This window comes from Gopherus evgoodei, chromosome 2 (genome assembly GCF_007399415.2).
Source record: "Gopherus evgoodei ecotype Sinaloan lineage chromosome 2, rGopEvg1_v1.p, whole genome shotgun sequence".
Classification (NCBI taxonomy): domain Eukaryota; kingdom Metazoa; phylum Chordata; order Testudines; family Testudinidae; genus Gopherus; species Gopherus evgoodei.
In genome coordinates, this window is record NC_044323.1 from 192195383 (window position 1) to 192210942 (window position 15560).

The following is a 15560-nucleotide window of genomic DNA, read 5'->3' on the forward strand; positions in this document are numbered from 1 at the left end:
TTCCTTACACACTGCACTACCTCTGACAGGTATCAGGGGTTTCTTTTGCCTCGCTCGCCCAGCCCCAGAAGCGCTTATCCCACTGCATGAGCCATGGCTTTCATTTCCCATAATGCTCTTTGATACTCAACTACACTGTACTCGAAACGCTGAGCAGCGAGCCAGGAGCTTCATCTTGTCTGTGTCTTTCTAGTTCTTCTTCCTGGTTTGGGGCGGCGCGGCAGCCCCGCCCAGCCCTGACATGACACCCGCGCGGCCCGCCTGAGCCCAGGTGCAGCACATTACCCCGGCTCTCCGCTGGAGCGAGGCGGCGGCAGGTGACTTTACCTTGCCGCAGGGGGAGCTACCTGGGGTGGCGGCGCCCGGGCTCGCTACCACCTTGGGAAGAACCTGGGCGACGGCAGCAACGCCGGCAATTGTGTCTCAAACCCACAGCTCCTGGCTGAGCGACGGAAGCGCCCAGGGTTTGCTGGGGGGAGTGAGGCGCTTCGTCCCTCCCCTCTGTGGCGGCGGGTGCAGCCTGTACCCCCCGCCTGGGTGGGTTGCTGCGGGGGGGTCTCCCCCCGGTGTCGCTCTCCGCTGGTGGATGCCGCAGACCCCGCCGGAGCCCGAGAGGACGCGCTGGGTGCGTTGTTACTGTTTTTCATGGCTTTGGCTCTGCTCAGCCCCCCGGGGCTGGGGTGAATGCCCCTGCCCGGCGGCGGCTGCACACGTGGCTGTTGTCCGCCGCGATGGGCTCTTCATTAGCAGCGGGCGCGGGGACGACGTGGTGGGTCTGTCAAGGGGGACGGGGAGGTATTTGCCTCGCTGCCCTCCCCTTTATTAGGTGCCCCCCGCCCCGGTTCAGAGACCTCCGCCGGGGGGAGGGCGGCAGAGGGGCCGGCCCCTGGGATGCCTGCGCGCTGGTACAGGTGTCCCCAGCACCGGGCCAGGCAGGTGCAGGTGCCCGGCTGCTCAGCGGCTGCCAAGGGACAAAGCACCGTGCTGCTGTTCCCGGGCGTTTGGCCCGCTCCTGCGCTGGCAGCAAAGGTGTTTCCGGGGGAGAGAGGCCCGCCAGCCTGGCTGCGGTCCCGGGGTGGAGGTGCCCCGGGGGGCGGGCCGGAGAAGGGGTCCGCTCAGAGGGGACGGGAGGACAGGTCCTGGCCCGCTGCTCCACGGGCTCTGTGTGTGTGTGTGTGTTAGGAGCGGGTAGCGGCCCCCGGACGTGGCTCAGGCTGAACTCGCGCTACGCTGCCCGCCCCACCAGCATTTTCGGGTTTGCTGTCAGATCGACTCTCCGGCCCCGGCACCACCTCGGGGCGGGCCCGGCGATACGAGCCCGAGAGGCAGAGGGATCAAGCCCGTGGATTTCCGGTTTCAGCTCAGGGCTGTGTCCGGACGGAGTAAAAACGAAACGAAACAAAACAAACCTCTCGCCTAGTGCAATCAGCTGCAGCCCAGCCGCAAGCGCCAGCTAATGAGGGGGCGGGGCCGCCTGCCTGCCACTGATGCCCAGCTCACCTGGCCGCCTCCGGCCGCCCAGAGGCTCGCCATGCACTTGAACTTTACTTGATACTTTACTTACAAAGCTACTGGGCTCGGTAGCAGGAACGTGCTTGTCCCGCCCTCGCTGCTAGCTGCCGAAGGGTGGTGTATCGCCCAGTGTAAGTGCATTTGTGGTTCCTTCTGTCTGCACTCGCAGGAAACGCACTCCCTTTTGGGTCTTTGAATGCTCACGTGGTGGATGGCCTTTGCTCTCTCTTGCTGTCATCAGTGTTTTCTGTTTGTGTGTTGTACTGGGATTTCTGGTAGGATGAGACTCTATAGTAACTCTAGTTTATTGCATAGCTGTCAAAGCTCTCACTCGAGGATTTATTTGATTTTTAAGCGGTTCATGCATTTGTAGCTGTGGACTTGTTAATTTTAAAGTATTTTAGTGTTAACATTCATTCTGTAGCAGCAGTAGGTATGTTGATCTTACACTTACAAATAAGTAGCACACACATGCAAGAAGTCAATGTGTGATTTTTCTTTTATCCTTAGCGGGGAAATGATAAATGTGTGTTCTGTTGTTTTAAATCAAATACAGAGGGGAGTGGATAGTGCATTGGGAGCACCCAATCCAGTCTTTCAGCTGATGAGATATTACATTTGAGGGTTTGATTTTTCCCTCCCCCCCCATATATGGAGAAAATTACCAAAAGAGAATGCATAATAAAATCGCCAAAATCAGAAACACCAAAGACATGATCCTGCATCAGTGGAGGTTTCCCTCTCCATTTAATGGGAGCAGGATTGACCCTCAAGTGATAAGAATATATTAAAATGTATTCATTTTATATGGATTTTTACAATATTAGTTTAACATTTCGATACTGCTGAGATTAATAAGATGCATGGAACACTGCTAGGTCACTGTGGTACATAAAGTGGTGTAACTGTTGGACAGCCCAGCACAAGGACTTGAAATTCATGAATGGGAGGAAGAGGTTGAAATGCTCAAAGTCATACAAGATGTATAATAATAGACCAGTAAAACACATTTCTCTTACCTTAGTACAGTATTGATTTGTGTTGGCAGATGAGCTGAAAATAAAAACTCCAAAGAAGGCATAAAAATATCTCCAAAGTAATTAATTGGCAAGGAAAATGTTGGCCACAGCTGTCAAGAGTCATGGATTATATATTTTTCATATTTTAAACTAATGAGCATTGAGAAAGTAGGTGAGTAACTGGGTAGGTGGATCTATGGGTTGTACAGTTTTTACTGAGAGCCAATAGAATATAGTATAATACTGCACATGTGACAATTAGAGGGTCACAAATGAATAAAGAACCATTTAAATTAGTGCCTTAAGTGGACTTTCATTAAGCTTTGATTGTATTAGACCAGGAGTCGACAACCTTTCAGAATTGGTGTGCCGAGTCTTCATTTATTTACTCTAGTTTAAGGTTTTGCATTCCAGTAATACATTTTAATGTTTTTAGGTCTCTTTCTATAAGTCTATAACCTATAGCTAAACTATTGTTGTATGTAAAAAACATATTAAAAACCTTATTTACAAGAAGCTTCATTTAAAATTTAAATTAAAATGCAGAGCTCCCCGGACTGGTGGTCAGGACCAGGGCAATGTGAGTGCCACTGAAAATCAGCTCACGTGCCGCACGCCTTCGGCACATGTGCCATAAGTTGCCTGCCCCTGTATTAGACCATAGATCAAGCAGTTAAAGGAAGTTGATATGTCATGAGAAAAAGACAAAGAATAGTTGTTTGTTGTTTTGTCATGACAAACAACTCTGCAAAGGTGGGAGAAACTCCATAAACAAATATGTTGTTTTATAGGCCAAGTGAGGCTAATAACAAGTACAACGCGAAGGACAAAAGGGGAAATACTTAAGTTCATCACTTGCCCTGAAAACCAAAAAATAGAGGCCTAGTTTTGCAAAAATAGTTGAATTACTACAGATTATAACAGTAACTAGTCACAGTTTGACTTGGCATTGTTGCCTTGGCTCTTTCCAAAAATCTATCATGTTATGCTTAATGACTAGAAGTTCCAATATGTTCTTGTTTAAATCGCTAATATGCAAACTGAGCTGTTTAGTCTTGGATGCCAATGAGAATTCTCAGAACAAACTTGTTCTCTCTTTGGACTTTCATTCCTAAATGGTGACTCCTAAACCCAGCTCCATGTGCCTATTGAATGAGATGCAATGCTTTGGTTCACAGTCACCTAATCGCTTATATCCTCTTAAAAAAAAAACCACAGGTACTGTAATTACAATAAGTACCTGTCACCACTCCCTCCATATATAATACTTTTCATCCATAGGTTTTTAAAGTGCTTTACAAACATGGGCAAGTATTATTTCTGTTTTCACTGATGGGGTAACAGATCTTAAATGATTTGTCCAAGGTTCCACAATTACTCAGTGGCAGAGTCAGGACTAAATTTCAGATCTCCTGACTCTAAACTCTTATGATCAGTGCAGTAGGCCTCAACTACAGCTGTCACCAAAATATAGGTATGAATAAACTACAAATGCGCACAATCACAGTGCTGCATATATTAAACATTTTGCCAAATACTTTAGACTTGCAAATTTAGTGACGCTGGTACTGATTAGATTAAATGAAAATAAAAAATTGTCTGAAAAAGACAGAGAGAAGAGAGATTTCCTTGAAAGATATTGGTGTTGCAGGTAACGTAACTTTGATAGCTTAGGATAGGGTTGTCTGAGATCTCTGCAGATTGGATCTGCTCTGTGACCTGGCTCGCTTTTCAGTTACAGCTTACTGATTGTTTTTCTTAATACTATCATGTATTGTCACTGGTGGAAAGATTGATTCGCATTGTGATTTTTATTTCCTTTTCCTTGTTATGAATGTAGTTGAGTAACTTTTTAAGTTTCATGTCTAGTTCAGTGTGTACATGTAATGGCTTTTATTTAGAGATGGGATGGATATACTGTTACTCACTTTGTACACAAATTCCAAGTGAATCCTAAAACTAGTGAATCATGTCAGAATAAATGATTACAGTAACATTTGCATGCAGCGCGGACCATTGGCATGCTGTGTATTTTTGAAATATTGGTTTGTCTAGTTTCTTAATGCAGTGGAATACTGTGTTTTAGGGCTTGAAGGAGCCGTATCAGGAAAGAAAGCAGAAGTGGGGTCGTCACTGAAAAACTAAACAAAAGTGAGTTCTGAGCATTTATTGAAGGATTAGAAACTGATTGCATTATGCACAGGATCCAAGAGGGCATTATTTATTATTTTTTTAGCCCAAAATGGTGCTAGACGGTATACAGTACAGGTGAAATGACAGTCCCTGCCCTGAAGAGTTTATGATATAAGGCTGTGTCTACACTACACACCTTTTAGCGACACAGCTGTCAAGAAGGTGTGATTAACAGTAGGGGGAAATTAGTATGGGGCGGGGGGGAAATAGGTGATGGCATATATCACATTGGTAATTCATGTGTCAGCAATGCCCCTCTGCCATATACATTGGCCAAATCGGACAGTCTCTACGCAGAAGAATAAATGGACACACATCTGACATCAGGAATCATAACATTAAAAAACCAGTAGGAGAAAACTACAGTATCTCTGGTCACTCAATAACAGACCTAAAAGTGGCAATTCTTCAACAAAAAAACCCCTTCAAAAACAGACTACAGTGTGAAACTGCAGAACTGGAATTAATTTGCAAACTGAACACCATCCTTTCAAGTATTTATACCTGCCTCTGTATTTTCCACTTCATGCATCTGATGAAGTGGGTTCTAGCACATGAACACTTATGCCCAAATAAATTTGTTAGTCTCTAAGGTGCCACAAGGACTCCTCGTTGTTTTTGCTGATACAGACACACACAGCTACCACTATGAAAATTAGGGTAGAGGTAAGCATATGTTTAAATGCTCTGTTGATTTGAGGCCTCAGATACTGGAATGATGGGCGTGGTAGAAAAGCCTAGGTAGATTATATTAAACCTCAGTGGTATACTTGCAATAATTTGTTGTATTAATGCTTATCCTGTGGGGCATGCTAGCTGCTGCAAACAGTTTAAAATGCAAGACAATTCAGTGGTCAATATAAAAAGCCAAGCTGTGTTTTTGAGACTCTGATCAAATTCCTACTGAAGTCAGTGGTACTCTTTCCATAGACTTCAAGGGGAATTGGATTGTTGTTGTTTTGTATTATGGGAACACCTAGGCCCCCAGTCATGGAGCAGGGCCCCATTATGCTTAACAATGTTCAAACATAAAACAAAGACTGTCCCTGACCCGAGGCACTTGCAATCTGAGTGTAAGGTGGATGCAACAAACAGATTGGGGAAGCACAAGAAAACAGTGAGACAGAACTGATCCACATGATGAGCACACCAGCTGCTAAACCATTGTCAAGTTTTTTTGTAGGCATCACAGCAGATGGGGAATTTTTAAGGAATGATTTGAACAAGGAAAATGAGGTGGCTTTGCAGATGGTTACAGAGAGCAACTCGCATGCATGGGGGGCAGCATGAGAGCAAGAGCAAAGGTGCTTGTTTGGAAATGTAATAGATGGGTGGTGAAGGCCAGCATCATAGGCAAAGCAGAGTTGTGAACAGACATCTTGGTAGTGCACAAAAGATGGTAGATGGAGCAGAGGGAGATTGTAAAGAGCTTTATAAATTAAGACATAGTTTGTCTGATGTAATAGAGAAGAGTGAGTCAAAGAGAGAAGTGACGTGAGTGAAGCAACAAATCTGAACAATGACACAGGCAGCAATGTTTTGAATAGATAGAGGTAGCATAATTTGGGATTGTCAAAACCAGAGAAAAGGAAGTTGCAAGAGTAGACGCACAAGAGGATGATGATGAACTTCGATGAGAGTTTTAGTTGTGTGGACACAGAGGAAAGGCCATAATCTTAGAGGAGTTATTCAGGAAAATGCAGCAAGATTAACACACAGCCTGAATGTGACGATTGAGTTGACAAATGACACCCTGATTGACAGGGAGGATAGTGGGCATTATTTCTTTTTTTTTCTTTTTTTTTTTTTTAATGAGTGTCATTAGCATGGAAGTATGTCTTCTGGAATGGCTGAAGCATGAAAGGACATAGGCACGTTTAGCATATCTGGCACATAAATACTTTGCAATGCTGGCTACACAATTCCCATGCAAACGCCTGTTCTCACTTTCTGGTGATGTAAATAACAAGTGGGCAGCATTATCTCCCATAAATGTAAACAAAGTTGTCTGTCTTAGCAATTGGCTGAATGAGAAGTAGGACTGAGTGGATTTGTAGGCTCTAAAGCTTTGAATTGTTTTGTTTTTGAGTGCAGTTATGTAACAAAATCTACATTTGTAAGTTGCACTTTCACAATAAAAGATTGCACTACAGTACTTGTATGAGGTGAACTGAAAAATAGTTTCTTTTGTTTATCATTTTACAGTGAAAATATTTGTAATAAAAATATAGTGAGTAGTGCACACTTTATACTCTATGTTGTAATTGAAATCAATATATTTGAAAATGTAGAAGAACATCCAAAAATATTTAGTAAATTTCAATTGGTATTCTATTGTTTAACAAGGTGATTAAAACTGATGATTTTTTTAATTGTAATTTTTTAGTTGTGTGAGTTAACTGTGATTGATCTACAGTCCTAGTATGTGTATATATATTTAACTATTTATGAACATCTGCTTGATTTTTTTTTTAAAACATTTCTCTCATCTTAGAGAGTTGCTATTTTGTATATAGGCTATTTCTAGTCAATACTGCAAGATTTTTCACAAAACTGCACAGTAATGTTTAAACATTTTAAACATCTAGAAGTTCTCATGGCTTTACAGATAAACATTTAATGGATGTTGATACAATGTAATTTAACTATGATCCACCAAGGTAAAAATACTGTGAAAGAAAAGTATCAGGTTGCATGTTTTTTGTTTTTGTTTTCCTAATTAAATATTAATTTTATTTATCATATTATGTTGTAGACATATTTATAAAGTCAAAACTGAAATCTTGGGCCTAAATCAAGGTGACTGTTTTTACCAGTAAAGACTAGATAATACTATATCTGAATGATGTATCTTTCGGTCAGTGAAAAATTTATATACAAGTGTCATTTAATATTACAGGCCACACCTGGGTGGCATAGTGGCTAAATGTTTAATCTCTGTAGACATGAGTTTTGAAAGTCGCTTAGGTCGCAAATATTGTACAAATTAAACCTAGTCCCTAATGGGTTTTTGCTCATATCATAAATAAGGCTGTGAATAACGTTTTTAAACATTTAACTGATACAATTTTAATAGTTTAAACGGTTTCTTTTTAAACATGAAGGAGTTCACAGCATACGTTTGGGAACTAGGGTTGTGTGTGTGAGGTGGGGGGTGCTAAAGCACCCCCCCGCACCTGTAGTTCCTGTTCCATAGCAATGGTCCCAACTCCTAACAGTGCGAAACCTAGTTCCTGGTACGCTATGAAATGGTATTGCTGTGGCATTTTTAATGTGCACATTAGGCATTTAAACATTAACTGAATATGTTACTGGTAACACTGATGCTTATCGGTTAACCAGTTAACATTTTACTTCCCTAATCACAAAGCCACCTGAGAATTTGGCGTGATATGAATTTTCTGTTCAAAACAGTTTAGAATTCTCCAGGAACATTGTAGGTCAGGATTTGAGTGCATTAGCAGCACACTATGAAAAACTTCTCAGCAAGGTCCTTTGTGTTTTTAGTGCTAGGCAATGTTAGTGTATGGCTCTCATTTTCACAAGCACTAAATTAAGGATGTGGTAAATCCAGTTTTTAAAAACAAAACAAAAAGCTTTGTTGAATGCAAACTATCAGATGTTGTGATCAGACATCACCTAAGACATTGTGCATTTTCTTTGCTCTGGAGAATCTGTTTTGCTGTATTAGTGTTGCATACAGAAGTTCCTCTGATATTACCTTCTGATAGGGAGAGCAATGATCTCAAACAAAACCATAATGGAAGCCCTTGTGTCCATAGGTAGCGAGTTATGTAGGCGTGTGGTGCTCTACCAATATTTAGGAACGTGAGCCCGGCTACACCGGTGTTTGGGCTTACCGTGCTTCGGGGGATGCTGAATGTAGGGTGGCCTGGGAGGGTTGCAGGGAACCTGGTGCTGGCAGCAGCAAGCAGCCCGGCCCCAGCCTGCCCCCTCTCTGCTTCTCCTAGCATCGCTTAGGGGAGGGGGCAGAAGCTGGAAAGAGGTGGGGTGGTGGAATGAGGGTAGAGGGGCGGAGCAAGGGTGGCTGTGGCTGGGGGTCTCGTTGCTGCTGCTGGCACCAGACCCCCCACTAACTCCCCAGGTCACCCTGGACCCTGCATCCCTCTGAAGCACGGGGCCCCCCAAAGCACAGGGGGGGGTGATTGCCCCGGTCTGCCCTGTGGATGGGACAGCTCTGCTTGGATCCATTCTGGGCACCACCCAAAATTATACAAACGTAACACCCATACTTGTCGAATTTCTGCCTGATTGGTTTTGAATGCTGTGTTCAGCTGGACTGAGGCTGAATATATAGCAATATCAGGTTCTGACTTTACCCTGGCTGTTTTTTGTTTTTAGTTTTGTTTTTAACAATGCCTGAACAATTCCAAATAACTTCACTATTAGTAAATTTGTGTTCATAACAAATACAAATTGGGGATTCATCCATATGCTTTTAGAATAAGACTGTGAAAGCTAATTGGGTAGATGGAAATGTGGCAGTTCTGTTAGCTCTGTTGAACAAGGAATTACACTCTTGGCAAGAAAAAATTATTTTCAAACTTCTCCTAACTATGTTAAGAGCTGATCTTATTAATTGCTCAGTGCACCCTGTTAGCATGCTCAACAGTTATCAGTCAGCCTCGTGTCTGTTTGCTATGCAGCATACTTCCAGTTGTGAGATCCTCACTGACTGAGGCATGTGACAGGTAGATCATACATGCTTTAACCTTCATCCGATAGGCCAGAATGCAGTGTTGTGCTCATTTGTATTAAAAGACTCAGATACTGTACAGGTACAAAGGAAAACATTCTTGGCCATGAGGTAATTACAAAATAGGATTATTAAGACAAAAGTTGTTGTATTCTACTTAGTTTTAGTATAAATTGCTGAACATGAGAATTTTTTAATTTTTTAATTTTTTTTTTTTTATGATTGGTTTAAAAATCTTGGTCTAGATCTTCAGTTATCAACTGGTGTAGCTCCATCTGTAGTCTCATGTTCATGGCAGTAATCATGAAATCCCAGCTCTGCCATCTGGTATAGTTGTATGTCTTGGACACAGCCCAGCAGAGCAACTTTTCAAATGAAGTTGAAGTAATTCTGTTGATGAAGTTTATAGTTTTCCATATAATCTTCACTTCGCCATTGATTACTCCTATCTTTAGAAATAATGTTAGGGCAGTAGAAGGGTAGAAAATGAGAGATGGTAGTCTGGAAAGGTAAATCAAATCAGGGTTTTTTTCTCTATCACTCACACAGAGAGAAATACACAGTATGGAGCCTTTTTTTCTATTTTACTAACCCATAGTACTCAGTTCTATTTCTTGTTTTATAACTTTGAGAAAGTAGGATTTTCTTTAAAACCACTTGAATTGTATTTTTTTTTATTTTTCTTTTAAATTTTTGAAAGTGTTTAGTGTTTTTCAGTCTTTGGAGTCCAAAATCAGTGTTTGATATCCTGCCCTTCCAGACAGGTGTAGTTAAGGATGTAAGCAGTTTTTTTGTGTCTAACTATTATGATCCTAAAATGAGGGAGGGAGGACAAAATAAAATTGCAGTGAACGCTTTAAAGAATAATGTAATAAATTGTTGGTGTATATATTAAAGGGCTCAGCATATTATGATGTATTTGTTAGTACATTTGCTAAATTGAGTTCAAACTTTTGGATCACAAGTGAACATGAATTTGAACTCTGTCTAATCCCTATTTAAAATGTATCACAAGTTGGCACAGTCACACAGTTTGATATGGTTAGCAGTATTTGATTTGTAATGGGCGGGAGAGGGAGCAGGAGCAGGGCTGGTAGAAGAGGGTGTATTATAGGTCAGCATTAAGATGCAATTGTAGAGCTGTTCTCGAGAAAGCTTCTGCATCATGTATGAGCATTGTATCTGATCTGAACCTGTGCTCTTGATCCTTCATTTTCATGGAAAGGAGACTTTGTTTGTTTGTTTTGGTAGAAAAAAGAAAATGTGAATTAACAACAACCAAAGATTCTTACAAGTTCCCCATGATTGATGATGCATTTTTTCACTTGTTTCATTCTGATCTTTCTTGTGAGTACATGCAGGAGAGCATGAGAAGTTAACAAACTAATTTAATTAGAATAATTTTGTTCTGACTTCAGATTTTTTCTTTAGATTTAGGATTTGTAAAGTGCAAACACAAAGTATAATTGTTTCATTTCTTCTACATATCAAGGAAATACATATCTTTTCTTGGAAACAAAGCTTGTACACAGGCTCTGAGCACCCTGCCAGTTGTTTGAAATTACAAAACCAAACAGTCAAACTCGCCTCTTCTGCTAAGAAGCAGCATATAAATGCTAACACCTCATTCACCACCCCCTACCTCTTTTTCAAAAAACAGGTGAAACAAATGGGATCTGTAGCATGTCCTGAAAGTCAGCAAATCAGGCTATTTCAGATCAGGGGTAGAGAGGGCATTTCAGAGCCCTAAGGTCCTTACAGAGAACACCCTGCCAGCTGCTGCTCCTCTGTAATATCAAAGCGATTCTAAAATGCGTGCAACCAGCTGTGGCAGTGTATCATGGTGTTAGAGGCCATCTCTCAGGTAGGCTGGTCCAAGGCCATTTAGTGCTTCACTGGTCAAAACAAACACCATTAAAAAAAAAATCTATCTAGGAGTTCACAGTTAACCAGTGCAAAACTCTGAGGGCAAGTGTTAGGTGCTTTCTGTGGAATGCCCTGCAAATCAAGTGGGCAGCTGCCTCCTCTACCAGTTCTGGCTTCTCATTTGATTTAAGATGGAGTCCCATGTAGACCACATTGCAGTAATCTAATGTGACAAAAGCACAGATGATAGTAGCAAGAGCCTCATCCAAAACAAAAGGCTGGTCCCGCCTAGCCAGGCACAGTTTGAAAAATGCCTTTCTGACCACTTCTGGCATGTGACCTAAGTGCAGCTGTTAGTCTTGACTAAGGTGACCAGATGTCCTGTTTTTAAAGGGACAATCCTGTTTTTTTAGGACTTTTTCTTTTAGAGGCGCCTATTACCTGCTATCCCCTGTCCCATTTTTTCACATTTGCTATCTGGTAATCCTAGCCTAGACGGACAGCCAAGTTGTAAACTCAAGTTAGCAATGCAAGTTGAGTGCCCTTAGTCATAGGGCAGATATTTTTGCCAGCTCCTCTGGTTGTTTCTCTTAACCTACCAGCAACACCACCATCTTGTTTGGATTGAGCAGCTGGGTCTCATCACATGCATCTGACAAAGTGGGTATCTACCCATGAAAGCTTATGCTCCAATACACCTGTTCGTCTTTAAAGTGACACAGGACTCATTGTTGCTTTTTATCAGTGCCTTTGTCTCTCAGCTCTGCCTGCTTGATCAGTTGAGATGGAGACACACATTATCTGGCATGGGTTATGCAGGAGGTAAAAACAGATTAAATAATGGTCCCTTCTGAACTTAAAATTTACATATCTATTAATAAACCTTAGTGTCATCAACATTCTGATAGAACTGCAGCCAAAGGTCTAGATTTTTAAATGGACAAAGTGGGTGAGGTAACATCTTTTACTGGGCCATCTTCTGTGGGTGAGAGAGACAAGCTTTTGAGCTTATTCTCTTACCAATAGATGTTGTTCCAATAAAAGATATTATCTCACCATTCTTGCTGCTTTAATATTTTGGGACCAGCATGGCTACAACAACTCTGCATAAAGATTTTTAAAGGTCTCCAAGCATTGCTGTGCTCAGTGTTGTAATGTCCAACTGGTTTGGGAGCCTGCCTCATTTTCAAAAGTAATGTAGGCACTTAGGAACTTAAGATTTAGACTCATCAGTCTTAAAAATCCCTTTTTAAAATGAGACTTGGTCTTCTAAATCAGAGGTTGCTATGATGACTGCAGCAATGCCTAAGTATCATTAAAAATCTATGCCAAACTCATCTTACTAACCCCCACAATGGCCCCATTTACAAGAAGAGTGTTAAGGAAGAGGATTAGAACCCTGCAGTATCTTATCTTTCAGTGCCTTTGGAGTTGATGAGCAATTACCCAGTACAACTCAAGACATGAAATATTAAGGAGTTGTGGTTTTGTCTTAAACTGAGTCATGCACTTGACCGAGACAACATGCTGTAGGCTATACAGATCTCTGATAACAATATGGAGCTCCATGACCAGAACCTCAAAAGTATTTAGGTACCTAACTCCCATTGACATCATGCTGGTTTTCTAGTCTACATGCTGGTTTTCTAGCACTGCCAGCTTCTGCCTTCTTGAAAAATTAATGACTAGCAGTGGGAATCAAATTCTGACCTGACAGTATAGAGCTCCACCGTCAGGACACTGAGCTGCCCTATTTCATTTGAGAGACAAGGCAATATCTTTTATTGGACCAATCTTTGTTGGTGAGAGAGACTATTCTAAGTTGATCTTTTAAGCAATTAGTCATTGAAAAATACTATAATTAGGGATTTGATGTCTGGACCTCTGATCAGCTCCTCAAGTAATTTAGTTCAACAGGAGTATCTGTACAAGAATGGACATGAAACAATAATTATGAAAAGGCCTAGTTTTGATTATAGTTGCCTGGTGTGATTCATGTGTCAGCAGCACCTGTTCTTCCTTTCCTGAGGTGGGCAGCTTTTCAGTGTTGCCTTTAGAAAAGCAGAAGGAGAATGAAATATTGATATTTTGTTCATGGCGTTTTTTTTAGTTTGAGAACTGACATTTAGAGGAAAACATAACTTTTTTTACCAGATAGTTTGGCTCTTGTTGGGGAGATTAGCGTTGTCCTCTTCAATATGCTTCCTTTCCAAGGTTTGACCGAAGTGATGATTGCTACTGTATCATTTCCTGGGGGCTTCTTCTTAAATAAAATTTGTAGTTGCTGCAAATAGAACCTTTCCTAACACTGACTTCTTGAAAGTTTTTATCTGCACTATTGATTTGCTGTCAGTTGTTTGTGGAAAGTAGAGAGAGATGTACTAAAGTTTTTGCATAGCTGTCATCAGTACAATCTGACCCAGCACTATTCACCTGGAGGGTATGGAATAATTCTCTTCCTTCCCCTCCCCCCCCCCCCCTTTTTTTTTTTTTTTTTTTAAGATAACGTTGTCCAATAGATCAGGGCCTGAAATGAAGAAAACAGAGCAAACCCTCCCGGAAAACTTACCTTTAAATTTTTAACAGCATGTCAGTAGCTATTGAACTGTTGCCATTGAAAAGCTAGTCTTAATTTTGGCTTGCAAAACAGTAATACTGACTTGTGAACTGTGGGTTGCAGTCTTTTTTTCTTTTCCTGCTTGACGAGAATCAGATGATCCTATATTAAAATAGTATTACAGTTTATGTGCTGTTTCTCTCATTCCTGAATGATAGGATCTCTTTAACCAGTTGACTGCAGGTGGAATTTTAATCCCCAGGGAAGATTTTAACTAGTAGCCACAAAAGCAGAGTTGCAGTTGTATTGTGTGTGCTGGAGAAATCCGTATGTTTTATGTATGGTACAAGTTTTGGGGAGGGGCTCACATGCTATTCCTCACTGCTTGTAATCATGATTTGCTTTGCAAGGTCTTTTGTTTTTCATCTTTTCTGTATAGTGTGGTATCCCTCTGCGGGGCTTCAGTGAAAAGGGCAAGACACACTTAATAAAGATAATATGTAACAGAGATTTATGCCTATTGATGGAACATAGTAGTGTCTGGTACATTTCATGCAGACCACAATGCTCAGGATTCTTAATATATTTTTAAATTTTCCATAATAGGAGAGATGGTATTATCAATTACAAATAGTATAATGACTATCTGTAGCCTTTCCCTTCTTACGGTGTGGCTCCTGATTTTCTGTTTGTATGATTGCTGTTCCACAGAGATAATTTTTTTGATTCAGAGGCGTAGCCAACCCCAGGCATTACAAATATTGAGGTAATCCTGGAAAATCATTATTTGGCTTAAAAGTCATAATATTTTTTTTTAATGTTTTGGGTTCTTTTTATTTGCCTTCTGGTCTTGAGCCTTTAGGCTTATGCTTTAAAACTTTTCTCTACAACCATGAGAACCTAGAAACTTACTTTAACAATGAAAACTGAGATTCTCACGTAATTGCATCACCCAAGAGCTGGGGATTAGAAGAAAAACACCAAATATCATGAGACTCAATAAAATTGGGAGTTGGCAAAGCTGAACTCATTCTGTGATCTGAAAGAACCTCCTCCTGCAAGGTGCTGAGCACAGCTTGCCTGGTACTGAGCATCATCAATTCACAGTGATTACACTGAGAGCTGAGCATGTCCAAAACCTCACAAGAGGCACTCTGCACCTTTCAGGGTCATACCTTAAATGTCGGCTGCTTCTTGCTCCTTGATAAAGTTACCATTGTTCATGGGTTCAATTTATGTATTTTGTGAAAGTGATTCCACCACATGATCGTAGTCCAACTTTTGTCTATGCATGATTATGAACTACGTTCTAGATGCTCGCTTTATGCCATGCATTATATTTTAGGCTACGAAAACCCCCAGGTATCCAAGTCGTGGTGGATGACATTTAATGAACCTTAAAGTGTCATCTATAAAGTTAGGCTGTGAATATTTCATGACGTTTTTCTCATGGTAAACTCCCATGAGAAATGACCAAACGGTTACTAATGTGTGCTATAAAAGGGGTTCTTAAAAATGTAATTGCAACAGACATATCAGAGATGAGATGGAAAGTGAATTAAATGATGGACTCAGACATTATTTTTATTTTAAAAGAATTCCAAAAAGCGCAATCTTGTAGTATGTCCCAAATCTTAGTGCATGTTTCACCACCAAAATAGATAATAGATAAAAACATTCAAAATAAGGACAGCAC

At 41.2% G+C, this 15560-nt stretch overlaps 1 protein-coding gene across 3 annotated transcripts in view; it reads left to right on the forward strand.

The window, feature by feature from the left end:
* The first annotated feature begins 281 nt into the window (after positions 1-281).
* Positions 282-15560, forward strand: part of MBP (myelin basic protein) — a 170106-nt gene continuing 154827 nt past the window's right edge. The window contains exon 1 of one of the 3 annotated variants that reach the window (XM_030552607.1): positions 282-625. Coding sequence is in view for 1 of the 3 variants with exons in the window: in XM_030552608.1 (XP_030408468.1) it covers positions 587-625 (39 nt within the window). In the remaining 2 variants the exon portion in view is untranslated. The remainder of the gene's footprint in view (positions 626-15560) is intronic. The other 2 variants (XM_030552608.1, XM_030552609.1) reach the window with 2 other exon arrangements.